Source organism: Siniperca chuatsi, linkage group LG7 (genome assembly GCF_020085105.1).
Source record: "Siniperca chuatsi isolate FFG_IHB_CAS linkage group LG7, ASM2008510v1, whole genome shotgun sequence".
NCBI lineage: Eukaryota > Metazoa > Chordata > Actinopteri > Centrarchiformes > Sinipercidae > Siniperca > Siniperca chuatsi.
In genome coordinates this window covers 6,497,212-6,520,538 of record NC_058048.1, presented here as the reverse complement: position 1 = coordinate 6,520,538, position 23,327 = coordinate 6,497,212, and the positions used below count along the sequence as shown (strand labels likewise).

The 23,327-nt window shown below is 40.3% G+C and overlaps 1 protein-coding gene across 3 annotated transcripts in view; it reads left to right on the top strand.

The window, feature by feature from the left end:
- The first annotated feature begins 2,320 nt into the window (after positions 1-2,320).
- Positions 2,321-23,327, top strand: part of acsl3a (acyl-CoA synthetase long chain family member 3a) — a 37,625-nt gene continuing 16,618 nt past the window's right edge. Inside the window, exons 1-6 of one of the 3 annotated variants that reach the window (XM_044202949.1) lie at positions 2,321-2,499; positions 8,727-8,804; positions 9,028-9,585; positions 12,184-12,361; positions 21,222-21,331; positions 22,371-22,509. In XM_044202949.1, coding sequence (XP_044058884.1) covers positions 9,211-9,585; positions 12,184-12,361; positions 21,222-21,331; positions 22,371-22,509 — 802 coding nt within the window. In that variant the 5' untranslated portion in view covers positions 2,321-2,499; positions 8,727-8,804; positions 9,028-9,210. Of the gene's footprint in view, positions 2,500-8,726; positions 8,839-9,027; positions 9,586-12,183; positions 12,362-21,221; positions 21,332-22,370; positions 22,510-23,327 lie in introns of all 3 variants that reach the window. The other 2 variants (XM_044202947.1, XM_044202948.1) reach the window with 2 other exon arrangements.

The window sequence follows — 23,327 nt, the reverse complement described above, 5'->3', positions numbered from 1 at the left end:
AATCGACATACAGGTGACCAGAACTAGAACTATTAATGGGACGTCATACCAAACAAACTGTTCAACTCCATTCAACTGGCATGACTGACATGCTATACAGTTAAATATAGCCTACTGTAAGGACAACAGCCTTGACCCTTCACTTTAGAGCGATTGATGAAACATTTCAGTTTGAAGATGGTTTGTTTCTTTATTTTAGAAAAACATCAGTGATATCACACACAGGACTTATACTGAATAATAGTGGAGTATAGTGCTCTTGTCACAATCAACATGTATGCAAATATAATTTGAATGATTCTGGTGAAGGCTAGATTGGAAATCAAAAACATGTTGCTATTATCCAGCATGTCTAAAAGTTGCCTAGAGACCATGTTTTCAAGGATTCTATACAAGAAACAGAGCTGGAGATGGACATAGAATTATATGAAAGCAAATAAGGCAGCAAGGGCTTAATATGCTTTAAATAATGATGCAGACAGTATCGAGGAAGTTACTCACAATAACAAGCCTTCATGAATAGCACCAACGATCTCTATGAGGACAGATTGATGCACAGCATGTAATAGATGACGTCTGCATATAAGATATATACAGATGACAGGACCATCAGATCTATTTTCATTAAAAGAACGATTAAAAGGACAATCTTACATCCAATTTTTGTATTGTTAGCAAAGTATGATAAATATTTTCCCTCGTGCTTAGAGGAGATAGCCTAAAGAGAAAAAAAAGTCTTATTATTTCTGCAGGACAGCTAAAAAACAGATGGTGTTCAAATTATAAATTTGAAAGAATCTGCTTGAGTCATCTGACTTGGTGCTTAGTGGTTAAAACTGATGACAGATACATTCCAATCATGAAATGATGAATTAACCACATTCTCCTATTAGTGATCAGATGGTGGAGTGCTGGGAATGAATGATTATTATTGATTATTATTACAACCCTGCTGTGAATGTGGAGACAGAGGGCAGCAAGCCTCATTTCACCATTTAATTTTTCCAGTAATAAGTCTATAATAATCTGCTTGTCTTTCTGTCTCTATGATATATCATACTGCCTCTGCATGACACTGCAGAATGAGTCATCACACCGCCAGTGGCACACTTTCATAGCTCCATTTTCTTAGGTCTATGACAATATAGCAGTCAACATAAAAAGCATAACATTTTTCACAGAAGAAAGGTCAATATTCATCGTACATAACAGATAATGCAGAATAAAGCCATCCCAGAAATTACAGAAATTTTACATCAGATAAACTGTATTCATTCTCTGCTTCAAACCCCCAGATAGCATCATGCATCAGCATTGTATGCCCAGGCTTGTGATCAGAGGGTTGACAGTTTAAATCCACTCATAGCCCTAGAAATGGATGACAAGTACACTCCCTGCCCTCAGTAACCTCCATGCGTGTGTGTGTGTGCAGAGTGTAAGTAGATACACATTTTAACATACATAACAGGCAGTACATTTTCACAAAGGCCCTTAGTGTCAAGGACATCTTCATTAAAGCAATGCTTTGACAGGTGGTTTGACAGCATCCCAACTGTGCATGTGCATGCACATGTGTGTGTTGTGCTGGGTGGGGGCTTTACAAATTGCACTGGGTCAAAGTAGACAATTCTGGGTCAAGCCATGATGCTAAAAATTGGATGGGTAGTGTTTTCTGTATGATCGAGGCAGTGGTTGTGGTGAAGCATTCTGTAAAGTCTGAAATTGTGCATTGTTCCTGGTCATGGTCAACCTCAACCCAACTCCCCCAGTGGAGCAGATAAAATCACGTCACCATATGTTTAACTTTAGACCATAATCACACACAAAATTTAGATGCACAGAATTGTTACTGAGCTGCAACCATATGCCTCATCTGCAAAACTAAATGCCTCAGTTAATGTGGGATAAGTCCAGGATGCCCACTTGGATCTCATCCTTATTCCACTTGGGTAAACTTAGGTGGACCCTTTGTGGAACCTGAAGAAAAACTCATACTTTACCTAATTATTTATCATTTGTATTAACGTTCACAAGAGATGTACAGGAGCATCACATATGACAGTTTTAACATTAGTGTTTCCTCTTTAATACCCTAAATAAACTGACAGTCCTTTAACATTGAACGCTTGCGGTGTGCGCGTGTGGCTGTGTGCGTGGGTGCCGTGCGCGTGGCCTCTATAGCTCCTTCTGACACTCAGTAACCTATACAGCCACCTCGAGCCCTCCATCCATCTGGCCCGGCCCCTAGCACGCGCCACCTTCACGAGTCCAATCATAACGCGGGGAATGCCTCCCCCCTCCCATTCCGCCATCCATCCTCGCACAACAACACGACGCGCGTGTCACTTCCGGGCTCAGATTGCAGAGTGCAATATCAACGTTTAGATTAGAGCCGCTGGATGATTCATTTCATACAGGGCTTGAACACAGCGAGGTTGAAAGTCGGCTCTCCGCTGCTGTAGCCGGGATAAACTGACACCCGGGCAGAAACATTCACAGGTAAGTTTCTTTGTCGTTTAGGTAGCCTACTGTTTTGTGATGCGCGTTTATACCCAGATGTGCGGGATGCTGCAGTTGCGTCAAGTTCCCCAAGACAGACACAGGCAATTTTGGAAGTAATGAACTTTATTTTACTAAAAAGTTTGGCTCACATGTTGCTGACTTTATTTCATGTTGTTACGAATGTAACACGGTGCAGTTACTTGCTAGCTAACGTGATGTTATCAACTGAACCAAACTGTATAAAGAGTTCGCTCGTCAAAATGAGAATAAAATGAGTAACTAATGTAGCTAATTCATATTTTTACCCTCAGATGAGAACTCTGGGGATATGGTATGAATGTATGCGCTGTTCAAATGCCATTGTGTTTAAAATGATAATTGTGCTGTTATATTTACAAGGCTATATTAGGTTACCTAATATATGATATGCTATACGCCCATGCTTAATGTGTTTTTGGACGAAATTTGGTTACCTCTTGTGTCCATTGCCTTAAACATTGTTTTGCCATTGATGAAATTAAATTTCCAGTAGTCAAAAATGTCGCAACACGAGTTTAACTATTTTATTTTGAAATTCTAAACCGGAAGTTATCTTGCCATTGTGGGGTTCTTCACACTCGCAAGTGCGCTTGGCTATTGCAGCTTGTGGCTCATCTCCGAGGCCACTGTAATTATAATGACATCTAAATTCCACAATATGTTTGAGTCTTTTGTTCTCATTATTAATTTTTAGTGTCATATGGTTTTCAGTGTTTCTGCACTCTATACTATACTCATTGTAATGAGCATATTTTTACATGGAAGTGAAATTTTATAAACATTGGCACATTTAAAAAAGAATATTTCTTTAGGTAGACACATCTATACAAATATGAACTGCAGACAAATAGTACACATTTCATAATAGCATGTGTTTTAATCTAAGGCCAGAACTGAAAATCTGTGTCACTTCACAACCATCGTCACTTTTACAAACTCAAGCTGCTTTGCCACTTTTAAGATCTATTTACACAGCTGAAGTGAACTGGCCTTTGGCAACCGTTATCAAATGATGCAGGTCCATTAGAGTGCTCCTGTACCTACTGACAGAGATGCTATTGTCTTGCAGGGATGGTCCGATGTGATTAGAAAACACACACAGACGCACACTCTTTACCCTGGTAGCCATATTTCTCAGAAGTGCAAGTGAGGAGGACACAAGTCTGCATTATTATGGTGTTATAAAACACATCTAAAAAGTAAATACATAGCGCAGAGTCTGCTGAGTGATGAGTGAAAAGAGTAAAAGTTTTCTTGGTTTTTATTTACTTTACTTATTTCACATGTGATAAATAAACATACTTAAAACAGAATCATACTTTTTATTGATTTAGCTGCGGTATAAATAACCATAAACCCAAGTCAAAAGCATTAAGAGAGCTTACAGTAGAGAAAGGAATAGGTTGGTGACTGGCATGTCTGCCAGTAGTTTATGTCACCATGTGCACACAAAAGCAGAGAAAAGCTGCAGTCTGATCCACATAATCCAACCAATTGTGTTTTGTGCTTTCACTCTCAATGAAATCATACTTCAAACTTTTCAGTCCTTTTGCAGGATTTTGATTATGTCCCTAATTGAAATGGGCAAATACACCTCATGTGTGCAAATCTGCCCTGCACCCCCACACACCCACGCACATGCACAAACACATCACATACATCTCGTCTTTCTCTTTCTCTTTCACACACACACACACACACACAGTCTGACCCTTGGGACCGAGTCGTGTGTGTGTGCGTCGTCTCACCACAATGGCCATGTTGAACTTTCTGCAGGACTTCAGCCTGCCTGCTTAGCTGAGTGGGTGAAAGCACGATGACGTCAGCACACAAAAGACCCCATTCACACAATCTCTTGAGGAAGCAATGATTCCCTCATACACACACACACACACACACATGCTTGCTCACCCCACCACTACATAGACCATGTCACAATATTACTCAATTAATCCAGTGAGTGGAGGCTGCCTGCAAAGCGCCTGCTTGTTGCATGAAGCCACCCATTGAGCAACTACTAGTCTACATATTGCGACTACCCATTTCTCGCTGTTAAAGGTAAGAGATTAGAGTCAAGCTTGCTTGTGTATTGCTATGGTGCAAATTAGGCCTTGGCCTTTTACAGAGACAGATAGAAGTTGGGCTTGTTAATCAGGTTGTGTGTGGTTGGATCTTTCCGAAAGCCCAGCAGGCCCACCCTGCTTATCTAAACCAGGGTTGGACTTGTTTTTTCTGGTCAGTAAATGGCTAATCATTGCTGCAGGTGATGCATATCAATAAAAAGGAAGAAGTGACTTGATGTTCTAATCACACGGATGCATGTTTATAGCAAAGCAGTTTGGTTACAGGTGGATCGCCATCATTATTTATTTTTTTATGCAAAGCTTAGCCGACATTCACGATTCCATCAGGTTACAGCCTCCTCCCCTCTGTGACTGCATCACCTTATCTCTCTGCCCTTGTGTAATCTGACCAGTAGTACCTGGCACTGCACACAATAGCACTCCCCACTGTTACCTCATATAATCATGGCGTAGTGGTGAAATGATTAGTTAATTGTAGCAGAGAATTAATCAGCAACAATTCTGGAGTAGTATTAAACCCATTAGATCAGTTGTATGACATATTCTGTGGCTCCGAAGGGAACTTTCCAAAGTATGGAACAATCTTGGCTTGAGTTTGATACTTCACATTTGTAACGGAGAGCCTGGGTTACAAACTGAGAGCCTGGGTGTGGAGTTTGAAAGGCGTGGGTGTTTACCAGTCAGGGAAGGTCTAACAAAAGATGTTATGGAGTTGCATTATTGGAAATCTAGGTTCCAGTGTTTTAACATTCAGGTCTAGATATTGTAATGCTTGCTTAGAAGAACAGACAATAGCCCTAAGATGATTTTCAGTGATCTCTGTGGGGGAATATGGTTATACCAGTGACAAGTTTTGGTTACAGCACTTGTAACCATTCAGAGTCTAAAGAAAAATGAAAAGCTTTGGTAGCTGACATGAGAACTGAAAATGAGAAACCCAGTCATTGAGCTGTCGCTTAAAGTATGTTAGTTGTGTTTTTTTATGGTGTGCAAAAAATAAAGGAAATTAAAATGGTGGGTGCATTTAAAGGCAACAGCCTAATATTTTTTACAGCAGACCTAAAACTTCTGTTCATTGTCTACACAAAACAGCAGTGGAAGAAGTTAAAGGCTGCCAGCTCTGTTGATTCTTTTCCTCTAGTCTGACAGTTTGTTTACCCCAGTCGACCACACGGCTTGTCTGTGGCCTCTATTTCATTGACCTTGACTTTCTGCAAAAAAAAAGAAGAATTGCAAGAGACAGTGAAACCAACAAGCAAAGAGTGGATGATAGCGGGCGATGGGCTAAAGCATCTGTTCCACCAGGGTGCAGTTTTGGTAAGCTGTAGCGTCCTGTGATGAAGCAAGGCATCCAGGCCAGGTAACAAGACACCAAGCAGAGCAACAGCTCTGGAGAGAATCCCACAGGGAACAGATGGTAGTCTGGGAGAGCACTGCTGGTAAAATCTTTGACTTATTTATGAGTCTTGAAGGGACACTTGAGGGATGAGTGTATTTGGAGACAAGTGCGTGTCAGTGGGGAGTTTTAGGAGAGGAAGGATGCGGTGCTTCAGGGGAGCAAGATGAGCATCTCCCTCATATCAATAATGAATTACTGCTGCTAGAATACTGCTGTGGGCCTTTAGGGTGTGTATGTATGTGCATGCATGCACACACCATTTTGACAGGGGTCATGGTTTTTTTTTAACTGCACGATTGCAAAGACAGTTGATGTGACTGAATAGAAATGTCACTATGCATTATGGTTATTTCTCACACTGGTGGCCTTAAATAGCAGTTTACAAACCTTTTTACCCAGAAATCATGTACCATCTAATGGGGGTTGTGAGAGTGAAGAGGTTCAGCTACCATTGGTGAGTCCAGCTGTCTCACTTGTAAGAGAAGCACTTTTGCAGTTGTGCATAGTAATCAATAATAATCATAGTTATAAATGTGATCACTGTGTGGTATCTGTAAGAGTATGGGACACTCATCTAGGGATGGCAATAAACCAAATTTAATAGAATCTGAAACACTTACAGACCCAGATTGTTTACAGATCCTTGAATCTTGAATCACAATTTTCAATAAATACATTGTCTAAATCCAATATAATCCAAATCCAAAGTCCCCCTCCGCTCAAAAATGTATTTTGCTTATTGTTACTTCACTTGGATGTGTGTGCTTCTCTGTGCAGAATGATGCATGTGCAGAGTTTGACACTAGAAGGCTGTTTTCACATTCATCACTTTCGAGTTTCTCTGAGCTCACCTTAAATCTGAGTTTAAGATGTGGACGTACGAGCAGGATTTTGTGACATCACAACTGACAAAATGAAGATAGATGCTGGATTTTTCAATAAGGGAGAAGGAACAGAGATCATTTTAAGAATGTATGTATTTATTTATTTATTTAACTTATTTGTGGAAAAAAACAAATCAGACACAAATTATTATTCAGAGCAGAATATTTTTATATGTCTTAAATATGTCTAGAGGGGATCTTTAAATTAGATTAGCCACAACAAATGGTGAAATACATAACCAGAAGTTTGTACCGTGATAATACTGCATTAATCAGAAAAAACATCTGAAGTGCAATAGCACAGAACATAGCACTCATGTACTAAAAAAATACTTAAATACATTTATCATTATCAAACTAATATGTGATATTGTGATTGTGATAGATTTTAGGTCATATCGTCCAGCACCTACACGTCACGCTTTGTAATTTATGGTGATAAGTAGGGCTGGGTATAGAACCTCCATACTTTTTTTTGGTTCTAACTGGAATATGTCTGTAGCACAAAGTATCAAAAACCAAGAAGTACAGAAAGTCAGCATTGGCTGTCTGGTCAGAGTCACTGTTAAGACTTCTGTTTGTGATTTAAATCAAAAGTTTGCACGTTTTAGACTTTTTTTGACAGAATAATCTTGACTTAAGGTCAATTTACTAGCTTTTTGCTGGGCTTTCAACCACATCTCATGGTCTTCATCAGCAGATGGCGTTTGCTCAGTTTTCATGGAGATAGCTCAGTTATCTGCTGAAGTAAAACAAATCTTTTACTTAATGTAGCCTACTATTGCAAGGCCAAGAAGGAACCTGCACGCTCAACTTAGACGTTTACTAGGCAAAATGATTGTGCGGCTACTTGTGTTTAGACAAATTTAACATTTAATAACTTTGGCTGCTTTGTTAAACAAAAGAAAAGGGTTTTTTTTTATAGAAAAACATGTTTATATTTCTCAAAATAAGGTTCAAAAAAAGAAGCAGTTTTGGTATCGGCCCTTTAAATCAGGTATCAGCCCTAGTATCAAAATTTGAAATCATACCTATTTATAAGACACCGTATATTTACATACAAATCTTGCCTAATTGATCTTGAATGCGAAGTCAAGTGTTGGCAGACATAGGTTAAAGTATAGAGAACTAGTGCTAACAGGAAACCTGTCAGCCGTGGTGGTGGGATTACCTTAACACTGATCTCTGTTCAGAACTCTGGACAGCTCCCAAACTCTGCCAGCACCTAATGCATGTTACAGTCTCCATCACCACCCTAGTAGTTCGCATTGAGTGGGTGTCCAACGATACAGTATTGTTACAATCGAAACTAGGAAGTGAGATTTAAAAAAAAAAAAAAATACACTCATACAGTCCAAACACCTGTCACCCAGTTGAGGAGCCGTGTGGCAGTCCATCTGAGCAAAACCCCACTACACTCTCTAAATCTTTCGTCATCGAGTTTAATGGGTACAGTTTGGCTAGTGGATCCACTACTTGGCAGTACACACTCCTCTCTCGGCCGTCTCCTCCTGTCTAGTGGCTTGTACACTGTCACACACACTCACATATGCTCATTCAGAAACCTCTTGTACATCTCGTACAACCTCTCGTCTCACACTCAGTGTCGTTTACGTCTGGTAGAGACGATCTTTTTCCGTTTCATTTCTTCACTTTCCCTTCTTTTGTCCTCTCTTTTCAGATCTTTTTTGTTTGATTTGTCTTGTCTTTCCATGCTGCTTTCTTTCTTTCTTTCTCTCTCTTTTTTCTTTGTCTCTTTGACACTAACAGTGTGTGACACTGACAGTTGCTTGTGCTGTATTCATGCTGTTTTCATAGTGAGTGCACTGGATACGGGGACTGCAGGAAGGAGAAGGAACATTTGAAACACAGAGCCAGTCTGCTTGTCACACCATGGTTTGCCAATAACAAAATTTCTCTTCTGCTTTTTGTGAGTACATGTGACTGATTGTTATGTTTCTGTTTCTGAATGAGTTGAGATTCCTGTACTTTAAGGCACTAAAAGCTCCAGATCATTACAAGTACAGGCATAATCTCATTTGGAAACTAGTTTAACAATAAAAAGGACTTGAACGTCAGTTGTTGCTATAATGCCAGGTTAATGTCATTTATTTTCCAGGAGTATTGTGGACCTGTGGGCATTTTCTTGCCAGGAAGGGTGAGTCAAGCTCTCTAAAAGACAGAAGGGATAGAAGAAAAGAGGGACTGACTGCAACAGCAGGAGTAGGAACTTTTTCTCACAACTCGTCTTCCTCCACACTCTCTCCTTGCTGCCCTCCATCATCTTCACAGCTTCACCAAGATGAAGCTGAAGGAGGACCTGAACCCCATGCTGCTGCTCCTCTTCCACCTCATGGTATGGATCTACACCTTCATCACCTTCCTACCATCCTACATCCTCAGCTGGGTCTCCAGGCCTGACGGGTGCTTCTACGGCTCCGAGGCGGAGCGAGCAAAGAGAGCGAAGGCCCGCTCGGTGCTGGGACGTCCCGAGGGACCCTACCGAGCGGTGAGCGCCACCAAGAGGTTGGTGACGTCGCTACACCCAGGAGTGGACACCCTGGATAAGATGTTTGAGTACGCAGCCATGAGGTTCCCACACAGAGACTGTCTAGGGACGAGGGAGGTGATCAGTGAGGAGGATGAGCGACAGAGCAATGGAAAGGTGTTCAAGAAGGTAAAGAGTGATGCGGAAACTTTGGTTATAGAAGCAGCAACATAGTAATAGCATGCAGCAAGGAAAAAAATCTAATATAAATAAGTGTAGAGAAAAAAAGGGACATTAAACACAACGTTAGAGGTACTTTAAAGGAATAGTTAAACATTTTGGAAAATACACTTACTAGTTTTCGTGCCGAGAGTTAAATGAGAAGACCACTCTCATATCTGTCCGTTAAATATGACGCTACAGCCTGTTAGCCTAGCTTAGCATAAATACTGGAAACAGTTAGCTTCATGTTTAGCATACAGATACGAGAGTGTTATCGATCTTCTCATGTAACAGCAAGAAATTGAATCAAAGTCAATTTCCCACCCTGCGTGTAATTCTTACCAATACTATCTCCCAAATACAGTGCATATAGCATAGATAATACTAAATTACCACCAATAAAGGCTCTATCATGTGGCTCCGTGGGATAAAACTGTATCAGTGGTGGCTCTCAGCCCCAAGCCCATTTGTTCCCACTGTAGACATACAATTTTAAAAACAGCTCACAAATATATGTATTTAAAACATTTTTAAAAGCCTAAATAATTCCTAAAACAGCTGGGCACTGTAGTTTTTAGCAGAAGTTACTCAAACCAGAGTAAAAAGTCCATTTGTTGGGGAATGTTTTTAAGTGCTAGTGAGTATTTACAGCTCCAGGACAGTGTATGTGGGATTGACTCAAAATATAGTGCAGTGTCCACCGTAATGAATGAATATGTCACCCAATGCAACGGTGGGGCCCATTCACAGTGGAGCTCCAAGGCACAGAGGAATATGATGTATCAGGCATTGGCTACACGGACTTGTTAGTAGGATCAATTGATTTTTAGTGTTGTTTTTCTTTCATGGGATTTGTTGATAATAAGAAAAATATAGAATATTACCAGACTAATCCTTTAATTTGTGTTTGTTTGGGGATCTACTGTAGTGTGAAAACATCTAAAGGCCCCTGCATTATGGCAAATTTTGTATAGTTTTTTTAAATGCAAGGTGGGATGAATGGAAATGAGACAGAATAAGAGATTGCATATCCAGGGTTGGACTGTGGTGTCAAGGCATTTAAAGAACCTTCAGAACGAATAGAAAAAGCAAGAATGAATAGATTAGAATAGTTTTCTGCACCACACATTTGTCACATTGTGTGAAGAAAAAAATCTATGTCCCTCCTTCAAATCATAATAGGATTGTTTAAATTATCAGCATTCCTCATTTTAACAAGGGAACTGCAATATCTTAGCCTTTAAGTCTTCTTCTGTGACTTTCTCGACCCACTGTCTAGAAAAACCTCTTGTAGCATTTTCAAAGTTTAAATGTAATGGTTACAATCATCGTTAACTCTTTGTCAGCTGACAACTTATTATTCGTCTAGACAACCTAAATTCCATTGACCTTACAAATGTTTAGAGAGGGGAGAGAAGTATGAATATGGAATGAAAAAAGGAAACAGGAAAGAGAGACTGGTATTTGTTCAAGAGTATATCCAGAATTTGTTCAAGAAGGAATGGCATTATGAAAAACAAGTAAAATTCTTGCTAAGAACAGACAGTTTTGGTGCTAACATGTAGGCTAGTAGCATGATTTGTGACTATATCATCTATTAGCTTTTAGAAAATGTACTAATTTAATTAAACACCTGTATTCACAGATTATCTAAACAGTTACTTCAGCATTCAGTGTAAACTTTACCCGAGCAGAGCACTTTGAAACGGTGCCAGTTGTGTGTTTTGGAGTGTGCATAGTGCCTGCACAGTCAGGAGTTGGCAAACTTTGCAGTTACATTACCTCTGAATTATCCCACTAATCCCAACAGGCTAATCTTTCTAATCCATTTAAACCCCGCTGTTGAAACACTTTTTGCTGCAAGAGAACATATCTTAACTGTTTAGCTCTTAGCTATTGTTTCCAGCAAGTGGAAAACAGGACTGTGTAGTCATCATTACTGTGTGCCTTTCTGTGTGTTTGTGTGCACTACCATTTATTAACCACTAGGAGCCAGTATAACCTCACTAAAACGTCCAGGAAGCTCCTGTGTGTGTGTTTGTTGCCTTTTACTGTATGTGATCAGTGTGTGAGTGTTGAAGAGTATATCCAGAAGCCTGTGTTTATCTTCTTCTCATGCAGATGATGACCGTGAAATGCCACAGTATGAGAGTGACAGCAGAAGAGGAAGTAGTTCTGTCTGGCAGTAGTGAACTGTTGCTGCCTCTCCTGTGACTTTTTAATATGAAACAGGCCAAACATGTGACTGTGGGCTATAACTCGCAGCACTGTGCTCCTGCAGTAAACTCTACCCATGAATACACACTAAAAGGAGGAATCCTCAAATGTTCTTTGGTTAGAGTAATGCAGATTCAATGGCTCAGTACATCCTCTAAATAGTTTTTTAAAAAAGAACCCAGCGTTGCATTTATTGAACACTTGTGTTTTGGAACATTGCATACTTGGAGCATTCTTCCTTCCTTCCTTTATCTACTGTACCTTTTTATTCCCCCTTTGCTTCATCACTTTTAAAACCTCACTGTACTTCTCTCTCACACCCTCCCACTCCCCTCTCTCCCCCTGCAGGTGGTTCTGGGTGAGTACCGCTGGCTCTCCTATGATGAAGTCCTCACGGCAGCGTCCCGACTGGGCAGTGGTTTGGCATCACTGGGTCAGCGGCCCAAAAACAACATCGCCATCTTCTGTGAGACACGTGCCGAGTGGATCATCGCTGCCCAGGCCTGCTTCACGTACAACTTCCGATGTAAGTCCAGCATGTCTGTGTGGAATACATAGAGGATGATGGACAAATGTTAATACCTCATGAAAAGGGCTTAAAATTTAAAGTAACTAAATCTTTATTATAAACACTGCAGTAAAGGTGCATCATACTATAGTAACTTATAAGTTGCATGTCAGTTAGAAACATCGGTCTCTTACATACTGTGTATGTCTGTCACATCCCTGTTGGTTTGTCCCCTTCTGCTTTGTCGATGCTGTTTGTATGTGTTTGGCATATGTTGTAATTTTGTTTTTCCAATCATTTCTTACTTGAAAAATCGCGTAAGCGGTTATTCGATTAACAAAATAGTTACAGAACAATCCTGTCAATTGACTAATCGATTAATCAACTAATAGTTGCAGCTCTAGTTTTTACGACAGACAGTTTTCTTTCACATGGTCTATATTTGTTTTAGACATTTGCCATTCTGCAAAAAATAAGTCTAGAAAACACTGAAATCCATGGTGACATTTACTTCCATTGACAGTACCTTGTTGGCATTCCGGCGTAAGTGAACATAGAAACACAAAACCTTTCCTAGTAGACCTACCCTTTAATATTTTTAAGGTTATTTTTTTGGCATTTCTGCTTTATTTGATAGTCACAGTAGAGAGAGACAGGGGATGACATGCAGCAAAGGGCCCGGGCCAGATTCGAACCCGGGCCGCTGCGGTAAGGACTCAGCCTTGATACGTGGTACGCGCTCTACCAGGTGAGCTACTGACCCTTGTAATGCTGAAAGTATAATATTATATTCTTACTTTTTCCTACAGGAACTAATGCTTGAAAATTCTAATGGTTTAAAGAGTATTTGTGAAAAAGATGGGAGACTGCAGTAGAACAGACTGAGCCAAGGTCATTTTTTTCATGAGCATTAATGGGAACAGTGTGCTTTACACTATAGTGTACTTTCAGTTTAGCTTGTGCTGCACTGTTCTCTTCAGTTTGGTCTTTCCCACTGAACGTCTTCCAAATGTGTCTGAATTAGGCTGAGTTATAGTCCTGTGTGTGTGTGTGTGTGTGTGTGTGTGTGTGTGTGTGTGTGTGTGTGTGTGTGTGTGTGTGTGTGTGTGCGCACATGTTAGTGTTTGCAGTGGAGAACTTGTCCACATGCAGGGCCCAGCTGAGACAGAAAAAGGTCAATTTGTCCCTTCTGCTTTGCTGTTATATAATTGTCCCATTTCTTCTTCTTCACTCCCTTTTTTTTCTCCACCCGTTTCATTTTCTTGTGCTGGAAACACACTCAAATACTGACAACAGTGCATTTTTATTTTATACATGTACAGCATTGCCACTTATACATTGGTTGTACTCTTAACAAAAAGGCTCCTTTTGTACTGGAAATGGTTCTTTCAGCTTGTATGATAGTAGCCATCATTTCTTTCATTGAACAAGCTAATCAGAAGTGTAAAATGCTGTACCTGTCAGCTCAAAATAGTTCTTGGTTTCTTCAGGTGAACAAGTCCAAATAAATCATTTAATATTAGCACAAGGCTGATTGTTACAGGGAACATTATAGCAGCTGTGACATTAAAAAAACATTTACTTTGAATTACTTTAAATAAATCAAATCAAATCTATATAAAATATGTTCCTTTGAATAAAACACTTTTTTCACTTTGAGAAAAAGCTGCTTATGTTTGTGATGTTAATGTTGAAGGACAAGTCAACACTGTAAACCACAGAGAAGGTTGAAGTTTTCAGTCTTGTTACACTTTCAACCTATAGAGAGCAGTGTGGCAGCAGCTTTCTCCCCTAAGGGACTCTTTACTCTTTAATATTTTCTGTACCAAAGAGTACTTTCTTTACTATGAGCATCCGCAGCAGCACTCTAAGTTCATTAAATCTTTTTGATTGTCCTTGAAGGACCCTTCATTTTCTCTGTGCGCTTTAGTTTATGCTCCATTAAGCTGTCACGCTTTGAAATCACGCTGCAAGTACAAGCCAATAAAGCATCTTTGTAAAACATCGTTCTCTTTTGCAAACACAAACATTAAGACAGTGGAAGGCCCGGGGCAGTGGATAACACATAGTGTGTGTGTGTGTGGGGGGGGGGGTGATGGCGTCAGAAGAGGGGTGAGAGAGTCTACGTGAACATCTGATGTTGACAGAGGCATCAGGGAGTCAGCCAAAGGCCCCCAGTGAGCTTGAACACTTGGTGTGTGTGTGTGTTTCTCTGTGTGTACATTGTTTATTTACTGTATATTGGCTCTTTGTCAAAAGGCAAATGTGCTCATCATTTGTGAGTTCTACGCACTTGTCATATGTGTGACATATAACAATCAGTACTTACATACTCAACATACTGCTGCTGTCATATAAAAACCTCATAATGCCAGTTTTGGCTGCTTTTTATGTTTTAACGTCAGTTGAAGGATGATGTGTTCTTCAGTCGAGGAAATTTGACTCTTGGGACCCTTTAAAAAATACCGTGGCCAAGTTAACACAAGGCTGAATTTCTCACAAATTCTTTGTATGTTGCTACGGAGTGGAGCCTGGACGTTTTCTGTATTAAAATGACTTGTAGTGAGGTGTGTGTTTGTCTGTGTGTGTGTGTGTGTGTGTGTGTACTTGTACTTGCTACATAGTGAGGACTGAAACATGTTTTTTAACTACAGAGTGAGGACATTTTTGGAGAGTGAGGACATTTTGGCCAGTCCTCACAACTTCAAAGGGCTGTTTGAATGTTAAGACTTGGTTTTAAGGGTTAGGTTAGAATTAGGTTATGAGTATGGTGAGGGTAAGGGTTAGGGTTAGACATTTAGTTGTGATAGTTAAGGTTAGGGTAAGGGGCTAGGGAATGCATTACTGTATGTCAATGATGGTCCTCACAAAGTACAAGTGTGTGTGTGTGTGTCAAGCTGGGGCCCAATCTAGTGTTTAGATCTCACGGCTGGAGGTGTCACGGCCCTCATCCACAGTCACTCACGCACACACAGAAGCAGAGCAGGAAGTATTGGAGCTCCATGACGCAAGAATGTGATGTTACTAAGCCCTGTCCCATAAACCCCTGTGTCTGTGTCAGTGTAGGGACGTGGGGTTAAAGACTGTTACTCTGTGTTTTTTTTCTACCTCTCTCTCTCTCTCTCTCTCTCTCTCTCTCTCTCTCTCTCTCTCTCTCTCTCTCTCTCTCTCTCTCTCTCTGTCCATCTACCGTTGTTTCCTCCTGTCATTTTCTCTCCTTCTCTTTCACTCTCACCCGTTTTCTCTTCCTCTGTCCGTTTTTTTCTCAGATGCGAGGATTGACCTGAAGCCAGTTTGCTTCTGGTGCTCTAATCTTTTAACAACCACCCACACACACACACACACACACACACACACACACAAAAGCAGAAAACAAGCAGAGGCACCAATTCACACAGCAAAAAAAGTCCCCCTCCGCTCAAAAATATGTTTTGCTTATTGTTACTTCACTTGGATGTCTGAGCTTCACTGTGCAGAATGATGAATGTGCAGAGTTTGTATTTTAGATATCTTTAAACATGTCTAGAGGGGGGTCTTTAAGGAGTGAGCCAACTGTTCAGACCATCATGAGATGCGATCTGTCAGATGACGTTGATTGATCTAATCGTACATTCGTTTTGCGGTAATTACATAATCAGGACAGCAATGTCAGGGGGAAAATGAAAACATTTCAAATTTTTATAAGGGGGGAAAACTCAAGGCAAACAGCTCAGTCAGTCTTAGTGAGGTGGGGATGTTGGAGGAAAAAGTCACTGCTGCACTGCCAGTCAGGCTCCAGGCTGATGTTAGTTTGGTAATCACCTCCTGGACACAGGTTGGGATTTATACTGTTAGCATGCTTCTTGTTTCTAGTTAGCATGCTTCTCATTTTTAAGCTGTATCAACATTTATTTCGTGAGTTTGGGTCTGGGGCTGTTTTTCATGTTTTGTGCTAGGCTCCTTAGTTCTAATTTAGAGAATACTCGCAGACTGCGAGCTAGGCCTTATCACCCAACATCAGTGTTGGACCTCACTAATGCTCTTGTGACTGAATAAGAGCAAATCCATGCATCCAGGTTCCAAAATGTGGTGAAAAGCCTTAAACCAGGAGAGTAGAGGTTGTCATGGCAGCATATTAAAGTCCATGGTTTTGGAAAGGCAAGTTTAACAATCACATATTGGTTTAACGTTCCGTTGTCCACAGTCTATCTCTTCTGTGAGGTGTTATCAAAATTGTATAGAATTAAGTGAGTTACGGTCTTCCAAAAGAAACACATTGTAATCAATCTGTATCATATCCACCACATCAGATGTGGAAGACACTGAAAGTATCAAACTCTAACCCTTAGCTCCAACTACTGATGCTCCTATGTGGATGCATGTATGCAAGCACACATACCAGCGCTCCATCAGAAATATGCACTTAGTCATAACACACCAACGCCCTCAGATCCCGATACTTTGTATATCCCCGAAAGAGCTTATCAGGCAGTGAGAACTTGTGTTCCATTGGCTCAGAGGCTGAGGCCTCTTGAGGTGCCTGATGATGTCATCAGTGTGAGGGGCCAAATCAGAACGACTGAGCGATGTAGACAGAGTGCACATACATTCTCCAAGTTCACGCAGGCTTTACTGTCTTTATGATGACTTTATACACACACACACACACACACACACACACACACACACACACACACACACACACACACACATACTTGTCACTAAGTTAGTGTCAAGCAATACAATTTATTCATGTAGTCTAGATAATTGGATTATTATTTATTCACAAATGTAGATATTTAGTCCTCTATTTCTGTTGATGTATTCATACCTGTAGCATTTACTGCCCCTGTCAGAGTAAATGAAAAAAGCAACCCCTGTACATTACAATAGTACAGTCCAATACAATAGGTTTCCAACACAACACCACCACAGAGTACCACTTCAAAACATACCATAAATAGAGTCAACACACAAACAGCTATAGCTGTAGTCTCAACAAATGGGACATTTTAAGGTTGACAGAGGTCTCAGATAGTATTTATTGCAGGGCTATTGCACTGTATTACATTTTTATATCTCTAGCCAGGCAATTTACCGTCGGTATCTTCAAATCTTAGGGCTCAGTTTAGTGACACTTTGAATTTGGCTCCGGTATCTGGCATCTGGCAATCTGACATTTTGGGAAAAGGCATACACATATGGAGTCATTGTGGACAGCAAGCCAGATCACAGAAAAAACAATAAGTCATCTGAGTCTGTTTATTCCAAGAAGTATGACTTATAACCAGTGTGTTCCCATGAAAACATTTTGTTGCGTAGTGTCTGTGTCTATTACTGCTTTCCTGAACTCAACAAGAGAGAGCAGCTCTTTCAATCAGTATCATTTTAACCATCCATTTGCAAAGGGACCAAGGCTATGAATCAAATTTGTCTTTCTTTGGGTTACCTTATAGATATGTACTTATGTACGTAAGTAAGGGAAACCAGGGAAGGCTGGGTGACTGTCCGAAGGAAGCATAGCCCTAAGCCGAAGCCCATGTTTCACCACCAACCTGTTCACATTTCTAACAAGTTCTCCCCACTCAGTGACACACCCGCTGAGAAACCAACTCTGATTATTGGCAGCTCCATTTTGAGAAACGTGAAGTTAGCGACACCAGCGACCATAGTCAAATGTATTCCTGGGGCCAGAGCGGGCAACGTTGAATCCTATTTAAAACTGCTGGCTAAGGATAAACGTAAATACAGTAAGATTGTTATTCACGTCGGCGGTAACGACTCCTGATTACGCCAATCTGAGGTCACTAAAGTTAATGTTGAGTCGGTGAGTACATATGCAAAGACAATGTCGGACTCTGTAATTTTCTCTGGGCCCCTGCCAAACCTGACCAGTGATGATATTTTTAGCCACATGTCTTTATTCCACCGCTGGCTGTCGAGGTAGTGTCCAGCAAACCATGTGGGCTTTGTAGATAATTGGCAGACTTTTTGGGGAAGACCCGGTCTTATTAGGAGAGACTGCATTTATCCCACTTTGGATGGAGCAGCTCTCATAGCCAGAAATCTGACCGAGTTTATTAGAGGACCAAAACCATGACAACTCAGAGTTGAGACCAGGAGGCAGAGTTGCAGTCCTACACGCTTCTCTGTGCTTCCAGAGCAGTTACCCACCCAAAACTCGTTAGTGACGGTGTCTGCCCCCCAACCACTTAAATTAATAAAACCAAAAGTTAACAGAAGAGGAGCTGTACATAAAAACCTAAACAAAAATGCTGAAATAGCACAACAAAATAGGAGAATTAAATGTGGACTCTTAAACATCAGATCTCTGTCATCTAAAGCTGTACTAGTGAACGAATTAATATCAGAATATCATATTGATTTATTTTGTTTTACTGAAACCTGGCTGGGTCATGAAAAATATGAAATGAATCCACTCCGCCCAGTCATATTAATTCTCATATTCCTCGAGGCACCAGCCGAGGAGGTGGAGTTGCAGCCATCTTCGACTCAAGCCTATTCATCAACCCTAAACCTAAAGTTATAACTCATTCGAAAGCCTTGTTCTTAGTCTTTCACACCCAACCTGGAAAACAAGACAGCAGGATACTGCGCTCCTGGTCCTTATTCTGAATTTTTATCTGAATTCTCAGAGTTTTTATTAAGTTTAGTCCTTAAAACAGATAAAGTAATTATTGTAGGTGATTTCAATATTCATGTGGACGTTGAAAATGATAGCCTTAGTACTGCGTTTATCTCATTATTAGATTCAATTGGCTTTTTGAGTGTACATGAAGCCACTCACTGTTTTAACCACACCCTTGACCTTGTTCTGGTATATGGCATTGAAATTGAACATTTAATAGTCTTTCCACAGAATCCTTCTTTATTGGACTATTGCTTAACTTTTGAACTGCTATTACTGGACTACACGCCATTAGGCAAAAACTCTTACTCTAGATGTCTATCTGATATTGCTGTGGCTAGATTCAAGGAAGCGATCCCATCTGCATTTAATTCAATGTTATGTCTCAATATAACAGAGGACTCCTATGCAAATCGCAGCCCCTCCCAAATTGACCATCTAGTTGATAGCGCTCCAGGCTCACTGCGAACGACACTTGATTCTATCACTCCTCTAAAAAAGAAGATAATAAAACAAAGAAGGTTAGCTCCATGGTATAACCCCTAAACCCGCAAATTAAAACAAACATCACTAAAACTTGAAAGGAAATGGCGTTCCAACAAACTGGAAGAATCTCGTTTAGTCTGGCAAGATAGTCTTAAAACATATAGGAAGGCCCTCTGTAATGCCAGAGCAGCTTATTACTCCTACTACTACTACTATAATTTTTTCAGCACTGTAGCCAGGCTGACAGAGTCATAGCTCTATTGAACCATGTATTCCTATAGCCCTCAGTAGTAACGACTTCATGAGCTTCTTTAATGATAAAAGTGTTTTGGCTGCTTTGCTCCTGCTGAACTTCTTCAGATGACTTTGACGATTAATTCATCTAAGCCATCAGCCTGTCACTTAGACCCCATTCCAACCAGGCTGCTTAAAGACGTTTTACCCTAAGTTAGCACCTCTTTACTGGATATGATCAATCTGTCTATTAACAAGCTATGTACCACAATCCTTTAAAATAGCTGTAATTAAACCGCTTCTTAAAAAGCCCACTCTTGATCCAGGGGTTTTAGCCAACTATAGACCTATATCTAACCTTCCCATTCTTTCTAAGAACCTCTGAGTTATCTTTGATCAGGATTTATCCTTTAACTCCCACATGAAACAAACTTCAAGGACTGCCTTTTTTCACCTACGTAACATTGCAAAAATCAGGCACATCCTGTCTCAAAATGATGGCAAAAAATGAGTCCATGCATTTGTTACTTCTAGGTTGGACTACTGCAATTCATTATTATCTGGCTGCCCGAATAAATCCCTTAAGACTCTCCAGTTGATCCAGAATGCTGCAGCACGTGTACTGACAAGAACTAGGAAAAGAGATCATATTTTTCCAATATTAGCTTCTTCGCACTGGCTCCCTGTAAAATCCAGAATAGAATTTAAAATCTTTCTCCTCACCTACAAAGCTCTTAATGGTCTGGCACCATCGTATCTTAAAGATCTCATAATACTTTATTATCCAACTAGAACACTGCGCTCCCAGGATGCAGGGTTACTTGTGGCTCCTAGAGTCTCCAAAAGTAGAATGGGAGACAGAGCCTTCAGTTATCAAGCTCCTCTCCTGTGGAATCCCATCCCAATGTGGGTTCGGGAGGCAGACACCATCTCCACATTTGGGTGAGTCCTGAACCATCCCTTAGTTATGCTGCTATAGGCCTAGATTGCTGGGAGACTTCCCATGATGCACCTCTTTCCTCTCTCCTTCTCTCCCTCTCCATCTGTATGCATTTTTATGCCATTACTGCATGTTACTAACTCAACATCTTCTCTCTCCCGTAGTTCTGTGCTTTCTCGTTTCTCTCTTCTCTCCTTTTGTTGCTTTCAGCAGGTATTTCTGCCTCCGGAGCTGCAGAGTCTGGATCTGTGGTTTTGGGCCACAGATCCAGTATCTGCAGTATGCACCCAGTATGGTGGGATTTGTTGGGTCTTTGTAAATAATATTATAAAGAGTACAGTCTAGACCTGCTCTATAGGAAAAGTGCAATGAGATAACTTCTTTCATGAACTGGCGCTATATAAATAAAATTTAATTGAATGTTATATGTACATATGTTGTATTAGTCACTAGGGCTCTTACATTATGTCTAGAAATGATTAGCTGTGTTACATGACTGGTGTGTAAATATACTGAAGAAACAAGGCCAGTAGAATATGTATGATTCAGTCATTTTTGATAATAGTGTTTTTTATGGGTGTGTGTTGCAGTGGTCACCCTTTACTCCACACTGGGAGGTCCAGCCATTGCTCATGGGCTGAATGAGACTCAGGTCACCCACATCATCACCAGCAGAGAGCTCCTGGAGACCAGACTCAAGGTTAGAATACACACACAAACGTATACTGAAAATGTGATATTATTCTCTGCAGATCTGTTTACACACATTTAATCTTCCCACAGACTTATCATGTGCAACTATGCATGGTTAGTTCAGTAGTTCTGTGTTAACAGGTAAATAAGACAAATAATATCAAGCAGTGATGACTAGTAGTTACCATATTTGTGTAGCCCAATATCACATATCTCAGTGGGCTGTACAGGCCAACACCAGCAACATTTTCAGGTCCCAAAAAGACATGAAAAAGTGCCCTTGGTAAAGAAAATGTAAGAGATCTCACCCCTATGGAGCATTAGATGGGAAGTTGCAAAAAAAAAATTATATTTAAGTTGAGCTTGAAGGTTACAAAAGAAGGTTTTTAGATAATAAATACTGTAAAGAATTACAAAATACTTTAGAATTACAAAAAGTCCAAAACTGATATAATAAGTCCAATATAATATAAATCACAGCTGCAAACAAAGGGTTACATTTTAAGAGACATTTCCCTTCATCTCAGTCTACAAACTCTTTTCCTGAAAATAAAAAGCTAAGTAAACTAAGTTAAGGTGAGTTTATCTCACTGATCCAAAGTCTGTCAGTGGTTCCTGTCATCAAAATGTGGCTGGTCTATATGACTAGAACAATAATATTAAGGCGACTTCTAGACCACCAATGTCCATCAGAGAGAATCTGAGATATTGGGGCAGTGCTGATTGAGGAGGAGGAGATGTTGAGTGTGTCACCATAGAGACATAACAACAAAGAGAAATGCATGTGCTGGATGTTAAGGACTGCTGTGGACAGGTTCAATCCCCCAAAGACAAATGGTTCTCTGGCAATTCATCTCGCCTTTTATCAAGATGGCATAAACACAGCTCCTCTGCTCTCTCTCACACATCCCCTCTCAGACCAAATATTGATGAAGATGATGTGCGTGGGTTTTTTTTTATTTTACTCATCCTGGTTTTCATCATGTGCTAATGTGTGCTTCTCACATTTGTGCTCATGCTTCCATTTGTGTGCGTGTGTGTTCCAGGCTATCCTAACTGAAGTTCCGAGGCTGCAGCATATCATTGTAGTGGACAACACACCAGCCCAATGGGCCGGCTATCCACGTGGCATCAGTGTCCACAACATGGCTGATGTTCAGAAGCTGGGAGCCAGGCCTGAGAATGGTAAGTTTATGTGTGTGTATTTGCTGATTTAAGTACAGTATTACTCATATGATATCTAAATACATTTGGTGAAAAGAAAAAAGTAGCAGCATTTTGTTTTGCTTTGTAGAGTTCACTGGAGTTGTAGAGTTACTACTATGGGGTTGTTTCAAAACCTAACATCACAAATGAAATTCCAGTGAAAAACAATGATAAAACCAAGGCACTTTCATGAATTTTAAATATTAAAATACCTGTTGAAATACAGCAGGGTTGTCATGGTGAAAAAAATAATCAAAGCGTCCACAGAAATATGGGACAACACGAAGCTTCCAGCAAAAAGGCTAAGAGCTTTGAGGAGGGAAATGGTTTGGCACAAAAGTATGGTATTTAGCCATAGTTTGACAAAACACATTCAGACCACTTCTTCTTCAGAGGCAGTGTCTCTATTTTTTGGTCACTGAGTGTAGGCGGAATCACTATTGCGTATTTAATATTCATTAGTACTGTGTATTAATAAGTATTTAATACATTAATATGCTGCTCCACAGGGAGTACTGTAGCAGGGCAGGCTGGCCAATTTAGGGCAGCCGAAGCAAGCTGTCAACAAAACATTGACATATTATCACCTTTTAAAGTTGATAAGACAAACTTGTTAGCAAACAGTTACTTATTTACAAATCCAGCTGATACAGAGCAACATAAGCATTCGTTTGGAGTCATGTTTCTGGTCAACTGACGATTGTAAATCCAATATTTACTCTCCTTTTAGCTTTGTTTTGCCTCCACCTACTCCTCAGAAAAATCTGTCTCTTTAGCTGCTAAATGTGCACTATGTT